The 20,259-nt window shown below is 55.4% G+C and overlaps 1 protein-coding gene across 1 annotated transcript in view; it reads left to right on the plus strand.

Moving 5' to 3' along the window:
* The window catches only part of WWC1 (WW and C2 domain containing 1), a 130,958-nt gene that overhangs the window by 77,426 nt on the left and 33,273 nt on the right, over positions 1-20,259 (plus strand). Inside the window, exons 5-11 of the mRNA XM_066388590.1 lie at positions 417-496; positions 6,373-6,502; positions 7,808-7,954; positions 9,124-9,197; positions 12,430-12,672; positions 16,456-16,545; positions 17,214-17,749. Coding sequence (XP_066244687.1) covers positions 417-496; positions 6,373-6,502; positions 7,808-7,954; positions 9,124-9,197; positions 12,430-12,672; positions 16,456-16,545; positions 17,214-17,749 — 1,300 coding nt within the window. The remainder of the gene's footprint in view (positions 1-416; positions 497-6,372; positions 6,503-7,807; positions 7,955-9,123; positions 9,198-12,429; positions 12,673-16,455; positions 16,546-17,213; positions 17,750-20,259) is intronic.

The raw sequence follows: 20,259 nt of genomic DNA on the forward strand, positions 1-20,259 counted from the left end.
TGCCTCCAAGGTGTTATATGCATAGCACCCCCATCCCCATTACCCGCTTTAAATAAGGCACAGCCCTGAGAGTTGCCACCATCCACCAAAACAGGAACGGGAGGCAGAGGTGGGATGGCTTGAGAAAGGTCACCCAGCTGGGCAGTGGGAAGGCCAAACTCGATCCCAGGTCAGCCAGCTCCTGTCCGCTTCCTGTTTCCCTGGAGTGAGGGCTGTCCGTGGATGACCCGCAGGACAACCGGGCTGGGTTGCCGTCTGAGTGGGCCGCTGCATGGGCGAGGGGAGGGTATTGTGATCAATGTAACTCAAGGGATGTTGACCTGAATCATTATGCAGGGACAGTGGGGGGCTCTGGGTTCCCCGCAGGGGGATGCCAACCTCTGACCTAGCATTATGTGTGGTCTTCTGTCACCCAGGTCAACAAGCTGAAGAGAGAGATGGTTCACCTCCAGCAAGAGCTACAGTTCAAAGAGCATGGCTTTCAGACCCTGAAGAAGTAAGCCCACCCTGCCAGCTCTGTCTCTCCTTCGCGCTCCCCTGCTGCACCTCCCCCTTTCCCCCTCCCCCCTTCCCAAAATGTGGCTCTCTGATCATTCAATTCTAGTTCTGTTCCACTGGCATTTACTGAACAGATCATCACCCAAGATTGGGGTTTAGACAGAGAAAAAGACCACATTTCAGACCACAGAGTTCCCATTGTCCCCTGAATTCCTGAAGCCGGTCAAGGTCTGTTCCGAAGCTCAGTTGAGTTTCGCGAGCCAGTCGTCGAAATGAGGATTGGGCATTTCTGTGTAGCCCTCTCATCCCCTCCGGTTGGTCTAGTAGAATCTCACGGACACAACAACAAAACCAGCTCTTTTCACCCAGGGCCCCTACAACTGAGCGACGGCCTCATCTGGTGAGCTCCACGGAGGCGGACAGGGGTCTCTCCCACATTGAATTACTAGACGAGTGTACACGGTGCTATGCCCGCTACACTTTTGAGGTGACATAAGGAGTTTCCAGGAAACTTTGGCCAAAGGAAATTGTCACTTTTAGAAGCTGACTGGCAGCTGGGCAAGACAGAGCTGTGTCGTTTCTTTAGAGCAGATGGGTTCGTTGTCACGATCGGGGTGGCACCAAGAGCCGTCGCTCCGTGCCGTGAAGCCCTTTCAGTGTTGCTGCCTGGGTAACCCCGTTTGATCCTCACTGCAACTCCGTAAGGAGTGCTCTTTTCACTGACTCCGTTTTGTAGGTGAGGAAGCTGAGTCCCGTGGTAAGTGCTCAGTAGTGCTCGCTGACTGTTATTGTTAACTGCATGTGGATCCTAGACTTACGCGTTGACTCATGGTCAGTGTCCCGGCTGGGCTCATTGGTCAGTCATTCAAAGGAGCCCGGTAGCTGTCTTGGTGGAAGCTCCAGGGAGGATGTGCAGTAGCTTTCCCTCATGGACATCTTAGAATCCTAGTGAAGTCGTGTCTGTACAGTGAGGTCTTCTGTGGTCACTTGCTTTTTCTCGCTCCCTGACTGATCCTCCAACCGGCAGCTCTACTCCCGCTGTCTCTATGACCAACGATGGAAGGACCTGTTGGTCTTCTTAACACCTTCCCAGCTGCCACTGCCCCGGGGTGAGTCACCATGAATCCCCACAACACGAGATATAAGAAAGTATGGCTTTATACTATAGGTTGTGCCTAATACATTTCTTTGTACAGTATAAATTATGGTCTTATATACAAGTGCTTATGGAGATAATGTGTTATTTACATACGGATATCTGTAGATGCCAGTCCTGTCTCTCAGACCAGATTTTTTTTTTTTTTTGTATTTTTCTGAAGCTGGAAACGGGGAGAGACAGTCAGACTCCCACATGCGCCCGACCGGGATCCACCCGGCACGCCCACCAGGAGCAACGCTCTGCCCACCAGGGGGCGATGCTCTGCCCCTCCGGGGCATCGCTCTGCCGCAACCAGAGCCACTCTAGCACCTGGGGCAGAGGCCAAGGAGCCATCCCCAGCGCCCGGGCCATCTTTGCTCCAATGGAGCCTTGGCTGCGGGAGAGGAAGAGAGAGACAGAGAGGAAGGAGGGGGGTGGGGGTGGAGAAGCAAATGGGCGCTTCTCCTATGTGCCCTGGCCGGGAATCGAACCCGGGTCCCCCGCACGCCAGGCCGACGCTCTACCGCTGAACCAACCGGCCAGGGCCTCAGACCAGATTTTAACCTCATGAAGGCAAGGGGCCTTGTTTGGTGCTTCTTGGCAATCTTCAGTAGTCCGAGGGACAGTTGAGGGCCATTGCATGTTTGACCCATAGAGCAAGTTGCCTCCTCAGACCTCCTCGTAGCAGTGGGGCAGCTTCTAAAGCACATACTTGAAGGGCTCCTCACTCCCATGTCACCCTACCGCCGGTGCCCTCCCCGCCACCCCCTCCCTGCGGTCCTCCTCGGAGCTTCTGGTGAGAACACGTCTCATTATTCTCTGAGCCACCACAAACCTGTTTTACCACTTTGTCACCCTGTAGCAGCATTGAAAATTCTTGTCGTTTGGTAAGCTGAGCTGAAACCCCAAAGACAAGCCTCCTTTTTGTTTTGTTTTTTTTTTACCCCCTCCCTCCACCCTCCTGATGTTTGATATCAGCCCAGATAAGACTCCTCCGCCGCTCTGGCGGCCCACGCTCCCTCGCCGGAAGCCAGCTCCCCGTGTGCAGTGTCGGGGAACGTCGGCTTGAATGCGCACCTTGGCATAGAGGGTTAGGAATGTAGCCTCAAGCAGAGATGGCCTGGATTCAAATCCCAGTTCCCTGGCTTGGGAAAGTGACTTAATCCCTCCGAGTTTCGGTTTCTTTATCTGAAAAGTAAGTTATTGTCAAGATTGAATTGGAAAATTCACATGAGGGTTCCTGGTGCACAGGGGGAGCCCGGCGAGTGTAAGGGTTGGGGGGGGGGGCCTTTATCTAGCGAGTTGCGAACTGGAGGCTATGCGGGGTGAGCCCTGCGCCTCAGTCACTCTCGTCGTTAACCCCCCAAGAGAAGGTCTTGTCCTGCCCCACTTTACAGCTGAGGCACTGGTGAGGTTGAAAATATACCCAAAGCCACCCAGCTAGTAAGCAGCAGAGCAGGGCCTGGAACACAGCATTATTGGATTGGGAAGCTCACGTCCTAATACCTCCCTTCCTGGCGGCATCCCAGATGCGCCCCTCCCCACCCAGACAACGGAAGGCCCCTTAATCCGGTACAGTACGGTGACTTCCACTTCTTAGCCTCCTCTCCTTGCATTCCATGGGGCCGCTGTGGGGGAGGGGTGATGAAACTTCCCGTGTGTTTAATTCACGGTCACCAACCCATTTTCGAAAGAAGAAGTGGATGAAGATTGGAGGGCACCTCTTAGAGGGGATGAGATGGTGAGACCAGAGAGCTGAGGGTTTGGGCCCTCGGGAGCCCGTGTGAATAGGAACCAGTTGAGACTTAGCACAGCGCCCCCGTGGGAGGAGGGCAGCGTGGTGTCCCCGCAGGTCCCCGCGGCTGCCCTGCCCGGGTGAGGGTTGTCTGGACAGGGCGGAGAGGAGGGCAGCGTGGTGTCTCCGCAGGTCCCCGCGGCTGCCCTGCCCGGGTGAGGGTTGTCTGGACAGGGCGGAGAGGAGGTGGCCCTGAGTCTCTGTCTACGGCTGTGTGCTGCGGCTCCCGGGCGCGTGTGAGTCCGCCAGGCTGAGAGAAAGAGCCGCAAGGGAATTTGAAAATCCTAAAACACATGCCTCCCTCCTCTCCTCCCCTCAGCCGCACAACTTTTCTTTTTCCTTAAAAAAAAAAAAAAAAAAAAGATGCATTCACTGTGTACATAATGGTGACCCTTTGTTCCCCTCCCCCACCCCAATCCCGGGAGCGTTCCCTCCCGGAGCTGCTCTCCGGAGCCAAATTCCAGAGCCTGGGTTGCTAAGGCCCCGAGAAAAAGCAGGTAGCGCCGTCTGCGGAGCCCGAGGCTCAGAGACAGACCGCTTCTGTCTGTCCCTGCTGAGGGTTCAAAGCCCTCCTCGCCCTGTTGGCAGAGGACAGCTGGGCACAGCCCCCTCCCCAGAGCCCCCAGCCCCTGGACATGCTTAAGCAAGCAGTGTCACACCCACACCCATTTAGGGCACGGGCACTGCCACGCCTGGACACTCGCTGTCAGGATCCCCCTCTCCACGGAGCATTCTGGGCAGGCCTCTGCCCCGGAGAGCTCCCTGGACCCTGGAGCTCAAACTCAATCTGAGACTGCTCTTCGCTGACCTGGCAGGCTCGCCCAGGCCCAAGTCCTCGAAAGGAATAGACAGGCTATTTTTAGTGGGGAGACATAAAAGGGGCTTTGTTTTCTCTCCTCGGAGCTGAAATAACGGAAGGGAAGGGGGAGGGCTGTGCAGAGACCACAGCCCCCCTCTCTCTCTCCCTCTCCTCCCTTCTCTCTCTCCCTCTCCTCCTTTCTCTCTCTCCCTCTCCTCCCTTCTCTCTCTCCCTCTCCTCCCTTCTCTCTCTCCCTCTCCTCCCTTCTCTCTCCTCCTCCCTTCTCTCTCTCCCTCTCCTCCCTTCTCTCTCGCCTTCTCCTCCCTTCTCTCTCTCCCTCTCCTCCCTTCTCTCTCTCCCTCTCCTCCCTTCTCTCTTTCTCCTCCTTCCTTCTCTCTCTCTCCTCCTTCCTTCTCTCTCTCCCTCTCCTCCCTTCTCTCTCGCCTTCTCCTCCCTTCTCTCTCTCCCTCTCCTCCCTTCTCTCTCTCCCTCTCCTCCCTTCTCTCTTTCTCCTCCTTCCTTCTCTCTCTCCTCCTCCCTTCTCTCTCTCCCTCTCCTCCCTTCTCTCTCGCCTTCTCCTCCCTTCTCTCTCTCCCTCTCCTCCCTTCTCTCTCTCCCTCTCCTCCCTTCTCTCTTTCTCCTCCTTCCTTCTCTCTCTCTCCTCCTTCCTTCTCTCTCTCCTCCTCCCTTCTCTTTCTCCCTTCTTTCTCTCCCTCTCCTCCCCTCTCTCTGTCTTTCTCTTGCTTCTCTCCCCTTTTCTCTCTCTTCTCTCCCCCCTTTCTCTCTCCCCCCTTCTCTCCTCCCTCCCCCCTCCCCCCTGCTCAGAGGCACAGATGATGGGACCAGGGTGAGAGCCTGCTCCTTGTCCGTGTGTCCCCACCCAGTTTGTTTTAGCTCAGGACAATTTGGTCTCTAGGAAGGAATGCCTGTGAGCGGTCGCTGGTCCTGAAATAACGGGTCTGTGGTGTCCCCTCAGATGGTCAAGCTTCTCTTTGTCCATCTGGCATCAAAACCTCAGACCTCGCCTTTGGCAAAAGTGTGAAGCAGTTAAAACCCAACCTCTGCCCTCTGAATCTTTTCCACGCCATGGCCCTCCTTTCCCAGATGGATGAGGCCCAAGCAATTTCTGGTGTGGTCTGACCTTCGAAAACATCATGACCCTTCACTTTTGGGGCATCTCCCCATCAACGTGAACCTCTGTGCAGGACCTGGACACGCCAGTAAGGGCTCCCGACTAGAAGTGTTTTCATCTTTTACGTGTGTCTAGGACTTCCTAATTTTCCATGCTTGATCCCACTTGACGATCCTAACAGCTCTGTGACATGGGTTGGGCAGGGGACATCATCTCTATGTTTTTAGAGGAGGAAACTGTGGCTTCTTGTGGCTGAGGGCCACATTGTAGGCCAAGGTCATACTAGTAAGTGGTAGGTAGGGTTTGGGGGTTTTCCAGCCTTCTAACCTCTCCTTCATGGTGTTTTTAACTCCACAAATGCTTGTTAAAGAGGGTGATTTGGCTTCTCTTCCCAGAGGACATTAGACAAAGTAGGGAGACATTTTTGTTTGTCACCACTCAAAGCCAAGATGCTACTGGCATCTAGTGGGCAGAGGCCAGGGCTGACACGAAACATCCTACAATACACAGGGCAGCCCCCGCCCTCCTCCAGTGAAGAATGATCCGGCCTCAAATACCATGAGTTCTGAGGCGGAGAGACCTGAATTAAAGGAGTAGTCTGGGCCAGATACTAGAACTACTCAAACATATTCAAGCCTGCTGGAGTCAAGTCAAGGACACTGCCACATAAATTATTAATTATCACACAACGTAATGAGTGCACTGTTGGAGCTATTTGCAGTGTGTTATGGGACTACCTAGCCCAACCTGGAGGACCCTGGGAGGTAATCAAGGAAGGCTTCCTGTAAGAGCTGACATTTAGAGGGCTTTTGACTTCAAGAGTGGTGTTGCTTCTGCAGCCCCACACTGAGACACTTGCAATTTAACAGGGCTCTTCCGTGCTTTATTCTAGAGGCAGGACAGAGAGAGGAGACTCCTTGAGGGAATGAAGCTCTGTGCTCTGTGCTTTTTCCCTGGGGACACCCTGTCCCTCACCCCATCTTTGACCTTTCCCGTTGATTGTCTCCTAGAATCGATAAGAAAATGTCTGATGCTCAGGGCAGCTACAAACTGGATGAAGCTCAGGCTGTCTTGAGAGAAACGAAAGCCATCAAAAAGGCCATCACCTGTGGAGAGAAGGAAAAGCAAGACCTCATTAAGGTACAAGAGTTCCCGTCACGCGGGCTCCCGCCCCATTTCTCCTGGGTACCTCCCCGTGCCAGGACTCATGGGCCCTGTGTCCGTGCTACACCAGTCATCACATTCCCATCACTAGGCATCTTGGGCTTCTGGTCTCGTGTTCTAGAGGAGGAAATGTAGATTCAGAAGCGTCCAGTGACCCTCTTGAGGTCACACAGCCCTGGCCACCTGGCTTACTTTTCAAAGAACTACATGGAGGGAGGTGTTTCGACATCGTTAACCTTGCCGTCAAAATGGAGCTTCTTTGTAGGCATTTCCCTGCGTGTTCTGACTCCGCTGGGAACTGAACAGATGACAGTGGGTATGGCTGACGTGCCAGGCAGTTGTGCCGAGCCCTGTGCATGCCCCGCGCCTCGCTGGGCCCTCCCATCTACCTTGCTGTATCCCCGTCACACAGATAAAGACGCTACAGCTCAGAGCGTGTCCGTGGGAAGGCCGGGATTCAAACCCACGAACCCCTGTCTCGGCAGCCCGTTCCCTGCCTCTCACAGGAACTGCCCTGACCTCTCAGATAGTATTGTCTCCGTCGGTAGATTAGGAGTCTGAGATGCTGGCCATGAGTCGGTGAAGGAAGCTTTTACGTTCTGTCACAAACAAAATAATTTCGAAGCTCCAGCGGCCCAGTGAAATCCTTCAGACGAGGCACAGGCGGGCAGTGGGACATGTTCCTGTCGTGACTGTGAGTTCAGAGCCACTGAGTCTTAAGTCCGGTGGACCAGGAAGCCCTGGCTGTGTCCACTGCCAGCCTGCCCGTAGAAGAACTCCCGCCTGGGTAAGGTGGCGGTGCTCGTGGGCCATTCCCGGCAGGGCCGTGGGCAGGAGTAAGTAAGGCCGCGGTAAAGCTGACAGTTGCTGAGTATGGACTGTACTCACGCTTGATACTGGGTCCTGTCATTTAATCATCATGATAGTCCTGTGAGAGAGGATCTGTGATTTCTCCCATTTTGCTGGAGAGGAAATGGAGGCACAGAGAGGTTAATCCACTCGATCAGATCACACAGCTAGGAAGTAGCAGAACAGGGAGGGGCTCTAGCTCAGGCAGTGTGGAGCCTGCATCCACACCCGCCTCTCCCATGTGAGGGGCCAGGCACAGTGCCTGTCACCTAGCAACCACCTATCACTGCTGGCTCTTCACAAGTAGGACGTCTAGGTGAGCATGGGTTCCTAGTAAATGATGAAATTTGGAGAGGAAAGCTCCTGGAGTGTGGTAGACCCAGCGCTCCCTCCCAGGAGGGTGGGGCACTGACGTTGTCCTCCCCCCTTCAGAGCCTTGCGATGCTGAAGGACGGCTTCCGGACCGACCGCGGGTCCCACTCGGACCTGTGGTCCAGCAGCAGCTCTCTGGAGAGTTCGGGCTTCTCGCTGCCGAAACAGTACATGGACGTGAGCTCCCAGACGGACATCTCCGGAAGTGTGAGTAGCAGTGCCTGTGGCTGGGGGCCTCCCGAGGGTCAGCCTCCGGGAGGCGGCTGGGATTGGCGGCCACCCTCTCGTCACTACCCCCAGGAGCCGGCTGGTGGCTCCCTGTGGAGCTGGTTACTAACTAGCAAGGCCTTCTGGAGCTCCATTCTCCCCCAACGCCTGGCCTCAGCATGACAGGTCTAGGTGCTGAAGGCCCAAGTGTCCTTCTCTGGTTTCCTTCTTCCTGTTTCGCAGAACAGCTCTGCGTGTGTGTTACTTCTCACCTGCTGGAAAAGGGAGGACCTTTTCCTCCCGTTAATCCCAGGACAGACAGGGGCTTGACCCCCGGGTCCAAAGCCCGGTCTGCTCATAGTGATGAACGGGGCACGTTCTGTCCCGACGTAGCTCGTGGGAGCGCGAGCAGGCTTGAGCCACCGCAGCCCGCTGCTTTGGGGAGCTTCTGTTTCCTTGGAGCAGGTGACATTGAACTCGTCGCGCCCGGGCCTCCGTGGCTAAAATGCTATTCCTGTCTGTCTGATCTCTATAGCTGTGTCCCCACTGGTGACGCGAAGCTTTATCCACGTCTGATTGGGTGAGCCGTGTACCTTCTTGCTGCTCTCGACGGCGCACAGGCCAACTTCCCCCCCCAAGCTCCCTCCCCACCACCACCCATGTGTCCAGCTATAAGCCACCTGTGGGCTGAAATGTTTGAGAAGGAACTGGATGCCTCCTTCTGGTTCTAGAACCTTCTCCTCGCTCACCTAGTATTTCACTCCTGACCGCAGCCACCTGTGCTTCCGGTTGACCTCCTCCCCAGTGCCCCCAGAATGGCTTTCCTTGTATACTGGCTGTCCCTGTTTCCTTCTGACCAGCTGTCTGTCCTCTGTGCTTCTGCGGCTTGAATGAGCTCCAAGCCACTGGCGGCTGCGAGACCGTATTCTGGGCCCTCGGTTTCTCTTCTAGACCCTGATCCGTGTCTGCGTTAGGGGCTCTTCTCGCAGCCTGAAGGAAGGAAAGTGTTTTTGCCTAACTAGCTTCCTTGCAATGCCTACAGCCAGCTCGGTAATTGGGGGCTATTCTTAGCTACTTCCCACGCAAGCTGTCAAGTCTGAGCTCCGGAAGCACAACTCAGTCTTGGCCACAACAGCCCCGTTAACTCCTGGCTTTGTTCTGCCCTCCAGGTCAGCACCAGCGGCAACAATCAGCTGGCAGAGAAGGTCAGATTGCGCCTTCGATATGAAGAGGCGAAGAGGAGGTGATCGGGGGGCTGAGGGCGGGGGTGGGGGGGTGGGGGGGTGGGATGGTTCTGACAACCTCAGCTTGCTTCGTCCCACAACGGTTTATTTTATGACACTAGGTATTATCATCTCCATAGTTTAATCCTCTCTGGAAACTCAGAGGGGAAATGACTGACCCAGAGACATTTAGCTCAATAAAGAGTGGAGCTGTGCTTTGGACTCGGGTCTGCTGAACCTCAAAGCCTACTTATCTTTTTTCACTTGCTGGCCTCTGTCATCAGGGTTTCCCAGGGGTCCTGCGTACAGTTCGGTTTGAAGGAACAGAACTGGGGTTTTAGCAACAGGCTAAGAAGACGGGATCCTACCCACTGGGAGCAAGCTGTGCTTTTAAACCTTTTCGACGCCAGTGACTGTAGATGTTCTATGGCTTCACAGAATCCTAAGCAGTTGAGTTCCCCTGCCACAAATAAAATAATAATCAAAGCTGATGTATTCAGAGCACCTGTTAGGAGCTAGACATTGTAGGAAAGCATTTGAATATGCATTATCTCATTTAATATTAAAAGCAACCTTATAGCTTAGCTTATGTCATATTATCTTTGTGTTAGAGAAGGGAAAGTCACATTTCTAAGATATTTCATGGTTTCTCAACATGGTGAAGTCAGAATTTGAACCCTGGACAATCTAGCTTCAAGTCCATGATCTTTCTACCTACTGAGCCAGTCTTACTAGGAAAGAACCCACATTGCCTGAGCAGGTGGTGGTGCGGTGGATAGAGCGTTGGCCTGGGACACTGAGGACCCAGTTTGAAACCCCAAGGTTACCTGCTTGAGCGCAGGCTCACCAGCTTGAGTGTGGGGTCACCGACTTGACTATTGGGTCATGCACATGAGCCTGGGCTTGCTGGCTTGAGCCCAAGGTCGCTGGCTTGAGTCCATGGTCGCTGGCTTGAGTAAGGCGTCACTGGCTCAGCTGCAGCCCCCAGGTCAAGGCATGTATGAGAAAGCAGTGAATAAACAACTACAGTGCCGCCATGAAGAATTAATGCTTCTCATCTCTCTCCCTTCCTGTCTGTCTGTCTTTCTTTCTCTCTCTTAAAAAAAAAAAAAAAAATGAACAAAGCCAGGCATATTGCTTCCATTTCTCTTGAGGCTAATTTTCTGGCCCATGGACCTTCAAAGTCATGATTATGACTTTCAGTCTTAGGAGAGCCACGTCCTCTCTGGACCCATGTCCAACGGGGTTAGTTTAACTACCGTGTAGGGGTCCCAGGGTAGGCTAGGACCTGGTTGCTGAAAGCACTTTGCAAAAGCTACATCCTAAAGGATCACATGACTGCTTTTAGATATTTGTATCTATACTCTTTATTATACTATGACCTTAACTTGGCCTAATGATAATCATACCTAATATCTGTAAGCCGTTGGCAGTGTATAAAAAGCTCTTAATGGTATGTTCTGGTTTTTTTAATTCAGTGAGAGAAGGGGAGGCAGAGAGACAGACCCCCCCCCTCATACGCCCCCACTGGGATCCACCCAGCAAGCCCACCAGAGGGCAATGCTCTGCCTATCTGGGGTGTTGCTTCATTGCTTAGCAACTGAGCTCTTCTTAGTGCCTGAGGCAGAGGCCATGGAGCCATCCTCAGCACCAGGGGCCAACTCATTCCAGTGGAGCCATGGCTGCAGGGGAGGGGGAGGAGAGAAAGAGAGAGAGAGAAGCAAGGGGGCAGGAGTGGAGAAGCAGATGGGCACTTCTCCTCTGTGTCCTGACTGGGAATTAAACCTGGGACTTCCACATGTGGGGCTGATGCTCTACTGCTGAGCCAACCAGCCAGGGCCAATGGTATGTTTTCACTTGGTCCTCATTACCCATCTCCCAGGTGCCATTATTATCCCGACCTTACAGATAAGGATACTGAGTCTCAAAGATGTTAACAGATAGGGCTCCCCACTCCTTAATATTTGGCGAGTGCCTGCAGTGTACCAGCTTTGCTGCAGAAGCTCATGATACCAAAATGATTTCTTTTTTTTTTGTATTTTTCTGAAGCTGGAAACGGGGAGAGACAGTCAGACAGACTCCCGCATGCACCCGACTGGGATCCACCCGGCATGCCCACCAGGGGGTGACGCTCTGCCCACCAGGGGGCGATGCTCGGCCCTTCCGGGGCGTCGCTCTGTTGCGACCAGAGCCACTCTAGCGCCTGGGGCAGAGGCCAAGGAGCCATCCCCAGCTCCCGGACCATCTTTGCTCCAATGGAGCCTCGCTGCGGGAGGGGAAGAGAGAGACAGAGAGGAAGGAGAGGGGGAGGGGTGGAGAAGCAGATGGGCGCTTCTCCTGTGTGCCCTGGCGGGGAATCAAACCCGGGACTTCTGCACGCCAGGCCGACGCTCTACCACTGAGCCAACCAGCCAGGGCCCAAAATGATTTGTTAACAAAACTTACCTTTCTGCAAGAAGGCCAGAGCCCCGTCTTCCATTCCAGGCCTCTGGCCCCCGACCCACAGCTGCTCACATGGTTGCTGCCACCACCTGCCGAAAGGGCGCGCACGGCTGGCAGTTGTCTTTGCTGTGGCTACAGTGGCCCATGCTGCCCTTGGTTTCGCGCTTTTTATGTGCTGCAGCCCCTGAATCTGCGATTGCGCATTTTCCCAGCCATTCTGAACGAGGAATGATTGTTTTGTTCTCTGCAAGGCTGCAGGGGGTTTCGCCCAGTGTCATATACCTAATAAATGGTCGAACCAGATAATCACAGCAGAGGCAGCGGAAACATCTATTGAGCGCTCGCTATGGGCCAGCAGTATGTGTTTGGAGGGTTTATGGATTGTGGCATAAAGCCTTCACCCACAACTCCCAAGGCAACAGCTTGTGATCCTTCCTTCAGAGAGCTGATGGGACTTGTCCCGTAGTTAGTGGTAAGAGGCTGTTGCCTGGTGATGAAGCCAGCTCTCCACTCCATTCTTCAGGCTCAGTGGCCCTCAGGACAGGGGCATTGCCTTGTGTACGGCTCTCCCGCAACCCTGTGGAGTCTGCTCACTTTTGGCAACTGGTGGGCACTGCCTGGGTCGTCAGATAAAAATATGTTCCTGGAGACGACAGGCTGAGCAAAAGGGAGTCACTCACGGTCAGAGGTTGTTCTGAGGGTGTTGTGGCTCCGTGCAGCTCGTGACCTTGCCCGTGGACACTCCATCCGTTACCCTGCTCCCGAAATGCCGTGGGCACGCCGGTCACGCTCACCCTCTCGGCCCCACAGGATCGCCAACCTGAAGATCCAGCTGGCCAAGCTGGACACTGAGGCCTGGCCCGGAGTGCTAGACTCGGAGAGGGACCGGCTGATCCTCATCAACGAGAAGGAGGAGCTGCTAAAGGAGATGCGTTTCGTCAGCCCCCGGAAGTGGACGCAGGGGGAGGTGGAGCAGCTGGAGATGGCCCGCAAGCGGCTGGAGAAGGACCTGCAGGCCGCCCGGGACACCCAGAGCAAGGCGCTGACGGAAAGGTGGGGCTGGGCTGGGGCCGGGCGGGGGCGTGGGGCCCTCCCCTCACTGCTGGTCCTGCACTCCGGTCCCCAGCAGCGGGACACAGGGCGAGGGGCACAACTTGGGCTGCGTGGGCTGCCCCCTGAGAACCCTCAGTTTAGAGAAGGAGCCGGTCGGGGGATGTGATTCACCCTCCGACCGGTCCCAGGACTTTGCACAGGGGAGCGCGTTACCGAAGGGTCCTCTCGGGGGTAGGTGTACAAAAATTAGCTTCTGACTAAGGTGAGCCACAAAACTCTATATAATAATTTAGAGCAGTCATTCTTCTCCAACTTTGTGACAGTGACTCGCCTTATACAGAGGTCTCACAGGACGGGGCGTCCTCTTCCTGTGTGTGTGATGGCCCGCCGGGGTTTTCTCTCTCACATCACGTTTCTCTTTGGGCTGCTCGTGACCTGCTGAACGCACTTCACTGCGTGTGAGGGAATTGCAGTTTGCAGTTTTGAAAAGCACTGGTTTAGAAGGGGGTTGCAAACTGAGTTGCCTGTAGGGGCCACGCAGGTGGCACACATGCTTAGAGGCCCACCTGGCTGTGGAGCTGTCAGACCGGAGTGCGCACACAGACACCACTTGTCTAAGGCGAGTGCTGTCCCCCGCCCTCAGCTGGTGGGAGTGCGGGCTTGGGCTGCCAGAGGTCGCCGTGGTTCAAGAAAGCCGTTCTTTGGATTTTTTTTTTTTTTTGTGTGGCAGAGACAGAAAAATTCAGAGAGAAGAACAGATAGGGACAGACAGACAGGAAGGGAGAGAAATGAGAAACATCAATTCTTCATTGCAGTTCCTTAGTTGTTCATTGATTGCTTTCTCATATTTGCCTTGACCTGGGGGCTACAGCAGACCAAGTGACCCCTTGCCTGAGCCAGCGACCTTGGGCTCAAGTTGGTGAGCTTTGCTCAAACCAGATGAGCCCGCGCTCAAGCTGGAGACCTTGGGGTCTTGAATCTGGGTCCTCCGCATCTCAGTCCGATGCTCTATCCACTGCACCACTGCCTGGTCAGGCTGTCTGTTTTTTAAATATTGGCAACTAATGCAAAAGATTTTTTTAAATACTGAGAAGGCTAAATCAGCTTCATCTGGGGGCTTGACTCAACCCAAAAGCCACTGGCTTGCATTCCGTGGTGTAGAACTTATAACAGACTGTATTTAGCTCCTTCTTGTCCCACCAGCCTCCTGTCCACAGGAGGTCCCACAATCCCCAGCTCCTCATTCATTCATTCATTCATTCATTGTGTCCATAAACCCATCGTATATTCGTTCATTTTAAACCTCCTATCAATCCTGAGTTTCATCTCCATTTTATAGACGAGGAAACGGAGGCTCGCCCAACATCCCAAGGGGCAGAGCTGGCTCCAGGGCCCAGGCTTGCTTTAGGTGGCTGTCCTCTTAGAAGGTCGTTTATTATTATTGCCTTCAGCCCCGTCTTTCAAAGGTTTGATTGCTTCCCTGGAACAGTGAGTCCAGGGAAGCCAGAATCTCCCCTCTCCTGCAGCTGCTGAGCAGGTGACTTGAAGGTCCCCCAGGGCAGGGTCATCTGGGGGCCAGGCAGAGGGGAGCCAGGGGCGTGTGGGCAGGAAGACGGGAGAGCCTGGGGGTGGAGGCTGGGGGCAGGGACAGCTCTGAAAGCGGGGAGCCTTCTGCAGGAGAGAGGAGAAGGCGGACTCAGCGGTCTCCGCATCTTCAGCTCCGCTCCCAGACCCATGTCTGTCTGTCTGTGCGTCATCCCTCCGACTTTTATTGTCTCTCTAGGTCTCTTCCTCTCTCTCCGTATCCCATGTTCCTCTATCTTGTCACTCTTAAAATGAGGTTATGCTCCACGTCTTCATACAATAGCCTTTCTAATCAAGGTGCCTTTGAGGAGGACAGGAATAGAAGCCCCCAGTGAAGCAACACCACTGGGCCCGCCAAAGCCCACTCCCAAACCAGTCAGAACCGCAGACATCCTGGCACGCCTCTCCCTGCCCCCCTCCCTTTCCCTTCGGCCTCCCACCGCTTGGAGAGCTGCTGCGCAGTCATGCAGAGCGTGTGCACTCCCCGGCCCCGCCCCCGCGCTCGCTCAGCAGGCTGGAGGTGCAGCACACCCAGACTCTTGCATTTTTAACCAGCGCCCCAGGTGGCAAGCCTAAGCTTGGGGCACCTTCTGGATCCTCTGCCTTCTCTGCTTGTGCCAGGCATCACACTCAGATGCCATCTGGCCCGCAAAGCCCAGCGCCTCTGGGCGGAGGCCTAGGCACCTGTGTGTCGTGGCTGGAGGCGGCACCTGCGTGCTCAGGCAGTCGGGGCCACCTGACTCCTAGTCCCCTCGGCATCCTGCTGGGGCTTGGGGCGGGGACACCTGGTTTTACTCCCTTAATGCAGCTCTGCGGTTTTCTCACAGAGAAGAGGAAAACGAAGGTAGAAAGTGTGAGCCCCAGCTGCTCCTTGACCTCGTCCTTCCAGGGTCAGGAGATTCTATAGTCCTGTTCATCCCATGGAGAGCAAGGATTTTGTTCACTGCGGGCTCCATCTGCTGGCCCGCTGCCTGCCCCGCCCCAGGCAGGATTCTGGAAGAGCAGCACCAGGGACTGAGGTGGCCCAGGACCATGCCACGGCTGCTCTGCCTGCTGTTCTGGTTGTCTTGAGAATTTCACAAGTTCAGTTTCCCCGCTCATACGCCCCAGCCATCCCTCACCACTTCTCAGTGTGTAGAGCCGGCTCTGGCCTTTGTCACGGGGCCTGTGTGGAAGACCTGAGCACGTTGGTGGACGGATGGTGGGGTAGGTTTCTCTCCGAGGCCCCGGCACTGGGCTGGCTGTGCTGTAGAAGCCACAGGTCAGCCAGGCCCCCTCCAGCAGCATGCGGAAGGGGCCTTCATCCAAGTGGATGTCAGGGGAACACCCTGTCCGTGGGCGATTTGCCGTCCAGGTCATTCAGTAGAGCAAATGAACTTGGCCTTCCTCCCTGGGAAAAAGCCCTCCCTTCAGCGATTACTTGCTCAGCAGGCCCATGCGTGGGAGCCGTGGTCGGTGCCGGGAGAGGGAGGCATGGCCCCTGTTCTAAGCATGTTGTTTAACCTAAGAACTTCAGTGTCCTCGTACGTGAAGTGGTGAGAGCTATTCTTACTATGTAGAGTTATTGTGCAAATGAGTGAATACAATGTCCTATGTTTCCTAGCAAAGCAACTGGTGGCTAGTGGCCAGCGAATACAGCAATTACTATAGGATTAGAGGTGGAGGCACATCTTCCCACACATCCCAGTAAGATGCTTCCAGAAGGTTTTTTTTTTTTCTGAAGTTGGAAATGGAGGCAGACAGACTCCCGCATGCGCCTGACCAGGATCCACCCAGCATGCCCACCAGGGGGCGATGCTCTGCCCATCTGGGGCGTTGCTCTGTTGCAACCAGAGCCATTTTAGCGCCTGAGGTAGAGGCCATGGAGCCATCCTCAGCACCCGGGCCGACTTTGCTGCAGTGGAGCCTTGGCTGCGGGAGGGGAAAAGAGAGACAGAGAGGGAGGAGAGGGGGAGGGGTGGAGAAGCAGATGGGCGCTTCTCCTGTGTGCCCTGGCTGGGAATCGAACCCGGGACTCCTGCACGCCAGGCCGACGCTCTACCACTGAACCAACCGGCCAGGGCCAGAAGGTTCTTGTATGCATGTCTATCTGTAGCGTCTGTGTGTACATCTCCATGGGGACACATCTGAGATTCCTCTTTCGGGGAGACAGAGGCCAGATTCCTCGGGGTCCCCCCCTCATGCCCTCTCTCCCTGCAGGTTAAAGTTGAGCAGTAAGAGGAACCAGCTGGTGAGAGAACTGGAGGAGGCCACCCGGCAGGTGGCAGCTCTGCACTCGCAGCTGAAAAGGTGAGTGGGTGGCAGTGGGACAGGGAGTGGGGGGCAGTGGTGGCCGCGCTGTCCCGGGGTGGGCTGGGGGCCGGCGTCCCACCTCCACCGCACGCAGAGCCGACCTCAGGCCCGGGCTTGGCGGGGGGGGGGGGGGGGGGGGGGGGGGGGCAACAGTGTACTATCGCTGGAATTTTGTCACATTTATTTGTTTTATCAGGTATTTTAACAGTGGCCTCCTATTTGTAATAAGTGAAACTGCTTTTCAAATTACACTTAATTATATGAAGTGTACATTAAAGCGTAAAAACCTGAGTTGATCTGAATTAAAATACTGAGGGGAGTTATTTTGGCCTAGATGCAAATATGGAAAGATACCATGAGAAGGGAGTGCCTCCCGAGAAGGGTTGGGAAATAGAGATACGGAGGGGGGGGGGGGAAATGAACTTGTAAGGCGGTTGGCTTGGGTTCAGACCCCAGCTCTGCCCCGTTCTGATTGTGTGGCCTTCTCAGGGTATCAGGTTCCCTCTTTAATGAAATGGGGGTGCCTGGGTGACACCCGAGACTGTCCCGAGGGTCCAACAAGGTAATGTACTTTGAGTACTTGCGGTGTTTCAGAGCCAGGCAGGAGGTCCCCGTGTCCCGGCCTCTCCGTGAGTCCTCACCCTCCGTTCTCTCCCCGCCCTCAGCCTCTCGAGCAGCATGCAGTCCCTGTCCTCGGGCAGCAGCCCTGGGTCCCTTGCGTCTAGCCGGGGCTCCCTGGCTGCCTCCAGCCTGGACTCCTCCACCTCCGCCAGCTTCACTGACCTCTACTATGACCCGTTCGAGCAGCTGGACTCAGAACTGCAGAGCAAGGTGGAGTTTCTGCTCCTGGACGGGGCCACGGGCTTCCGGCCGTCGGGCTGCATCACCACCATCCACGAGGACGAGGTGGCCAAGACCCAGAGGGTGGAGGGCGGCGGCCGCCTGCAGGCCCTGCGCTCCCTGTCGGGCACCCCGAGGTCCATGACCTCTCTGTCTCCTCGCTCCTCCCTCTCCTCTCCGTCCCCGCCCTGCTCCCCTCTCATCGACGACCCCCTCCTGGCTGGAGACACCTTTCTGAGCCCCCTGGAGTTCGAAGATCCAGAGCTGAATGCCACTCTGTGTGAACTGAGCCTTGGCAACAGCGCCCGGGAGAGGTACCAGCTGGAGGAACCAGGAACGGAGGGCAAACAGCTGGGCCAAGGTAGAGAACCCCATACCTGGAGGGAGGGAGCTCTGGGAGGGAGGTGGGGACTGTGCTCAGGCTGAGCGCGGGCCCCGGTAATAATGACGGACGTTACTTACTGACTACCTTCTATCTTTACATGGTTTATCAGTTTACTCATTCGTGCAGTAGGCGTTTTTATGTACTTACCATGCTCTAGGACAATTCAGGGGTCGTCAAACTTTTTATAAAAACCGCCCACTTTTGCAGTGCTGGTCGACCTGGTCCCTCCCGCCCACTAGTGGGCGGTCCAGCTTTCATGATGGGCCAATCGCGGCGCTGTTTGGTTGCACGGTAGGGACCAGGTTGACCAGCACTGCAAAAGTGGGCGGGTTTTTATAAAAAGTTTGACGACCCCTGCTAGGTCTTAGGCTAAGGGTTTTCCTTGGTGGATTCATTCATTCAACAGGTAATTGTTCTTATGTACCTACTAAAGCTAAAAGCCAAGGCCTGTGCTAACGGATGTACATGGATCCCCCATTCATTCCACAGACAGGCCATGATGAGCCGGGCGCTGGGTTAGTCACAAGGATGCCGTGTTCAGGACAGACAGGTCCCTGTTCTCATGAAGTATACATGCAAATGAAAGCACAGACGATGACAGACAATCAGACCAGAAATTAAACTAGGAGAGAGGATGGAACCTTTCAGGTTGGGTTGTGAATGAAGGAAGGTGACATTCGAACAGCGGCTTCCACAGTGAGAAGGAGCCGGTCTTGGGAAGAGCAAAACCTCCCAAGTCTCCACGGGGCTGTTAGAGGGTCCAGACGTGGCCAGTCACCCACAGGGCCAGAGTCGGGCAGGGTGTGCGTCACGTAAGGCCGGGTGGGCTGTGGTAAGGAGTTCGGCCTTTGTCCCATTGCAGTGGGGATCCATGTGACTGGTTGAAGCCAGGGAATGACACGATCTGTCTCCCATTCTGCACGGGGTCAGAATGCACGTGCTGGTGTGGGTTGAGATTCAAGTTGGTGTCTTGGAAATGGAAGGCAATGCTGAGGTTGACAGCTGAGACTTACTGAGAGAAAAACCACGTGACACGTCATAACAACTCACATTTATTGGGGTGCATTACGTAGCGGAGATGGGCGGGATAGGGTGCAATAGGTTACTTGTATTGTGCCCATTTCACAGATGAGGAAACAGTGGTTCAGAGAGGTGACATCACTTGCCGTTGGTCCCCCACCCAGCAGTGGGAAAGCAAGGATTGGAACCTGTGTTTTTCTGACCCGAAAACCCAACCTCTTCGCTGTCGTGCTCCTCTTAGGGTGCGAGCTAGCCTGGTGTGTTCATTCCTGGGACTCTCTGACCCTGGGCGTGGAGGTCGGGACTGAGCAGGGTGCTCAGTCAGCTCCCCTGGGGCTCTGGCCTCTCCTGGCAATGCCCTACTGAGCACAGGTGTACAAGACACTGGTCCTGTTATGCACATTTGCTTGTTTAAGCCTCACAACCATTCTGCGGTGGGTGCCGCTTTATCCCCATAATACAGATGAAAGAAGTGAGGCACAGTGAGGTTAAGTGGCTCGTCCTAAGGTCAGCGTCACAGCTAGGAGACAGAAGAGTCGAGGCTGGTGCAGGCCTGCCCAGAACCTCCGTGCAGGAAGGCACGGGCCAGCTCTGCCTCGGGCTTCTGCTCCTGGCTCCTTGCGTGGCCAGCGAGGAGCTGGACCCATCTCCGCGTTAAAGCTACAGCAAACGGGCAGGCGGGCTGCCACAGTGCCCAGAAGTATCCATTCATTTGCGAGGGAGGGCCAGTGGCAAGGGGGAGGGGGAGACACGGCAGTTCCCTGGTTCATTAAAGGCTCCACTGCCTGAGCCGTTTCCTTAGCTGAGGAGGCGAGGGATCCCTGGGGCTCCCTCATCAGGAGGGAAGTCGTGCGGAGTGCTCTTGACAAAAATAAAAACAGCCTTCCCACGGCAGCAGGTGGCGGACTTCGGGAAATTCTTCCCCGGAGAGGAGGAGGTGCATATGGAACCTCTATGCAGGCTCGAGAAGATGCTACCCAAGGCTGGGGTCTGAGGTTGGGACACTCAGACCCCAGCCGGGTGTCTGTCGGGAGTGGCGCCCCTGCCCTCCCCCACAGCGTCCTGGAAGCGGGGGGGTGCGGGGTGGGCCAGAAACAGCCCTCTCAGGAGAGCGCTTCCCTCCCGCCCCCTCCCTCCTCAACCTTCCCGCAGTGATCGCAGTGATGGATGCCAGGCTGAGCGCAGCCGCTAAGCAGGTTATGCGATTAGTGCTGCTGCTCAGTCAGCAGACAAATTAATCTCCTTAAGTGGTTTAGCGGAGGGTGGAGATGTGGGGGGGGGGGGGTACGGAGACGGGAGGTCTGCAGGCTGCAGCAGGCGTGGGATCCGGGCTCGAAGAGACGCACCCAGGTGGCCGCTTGTATCTCCCAGGCTCCAGGCACAGCCCTTTCCCCAGCCTGCCCACCCCCAGTCACTCCCCGTGCCTGGCACACAGTGGGTGCTCCGTACTTCAGTCACTCCCCGGG

This window comes from Saccopteryx leptura, chromosome 6 (genome assembly GCF_036850995.1).
Source record: "Saccopteryx leptura isolate mSacLep1 chromosome 6, mSacLep1_pri_phased_curated, whole genome shotgun sequence".
Lineage (NCBI taxonomy): Eukaryota > Metazoa > Chordata > Mammalia > Chiroptera > Emballonuridae > Saccopteryx > Saccopteryx leptura.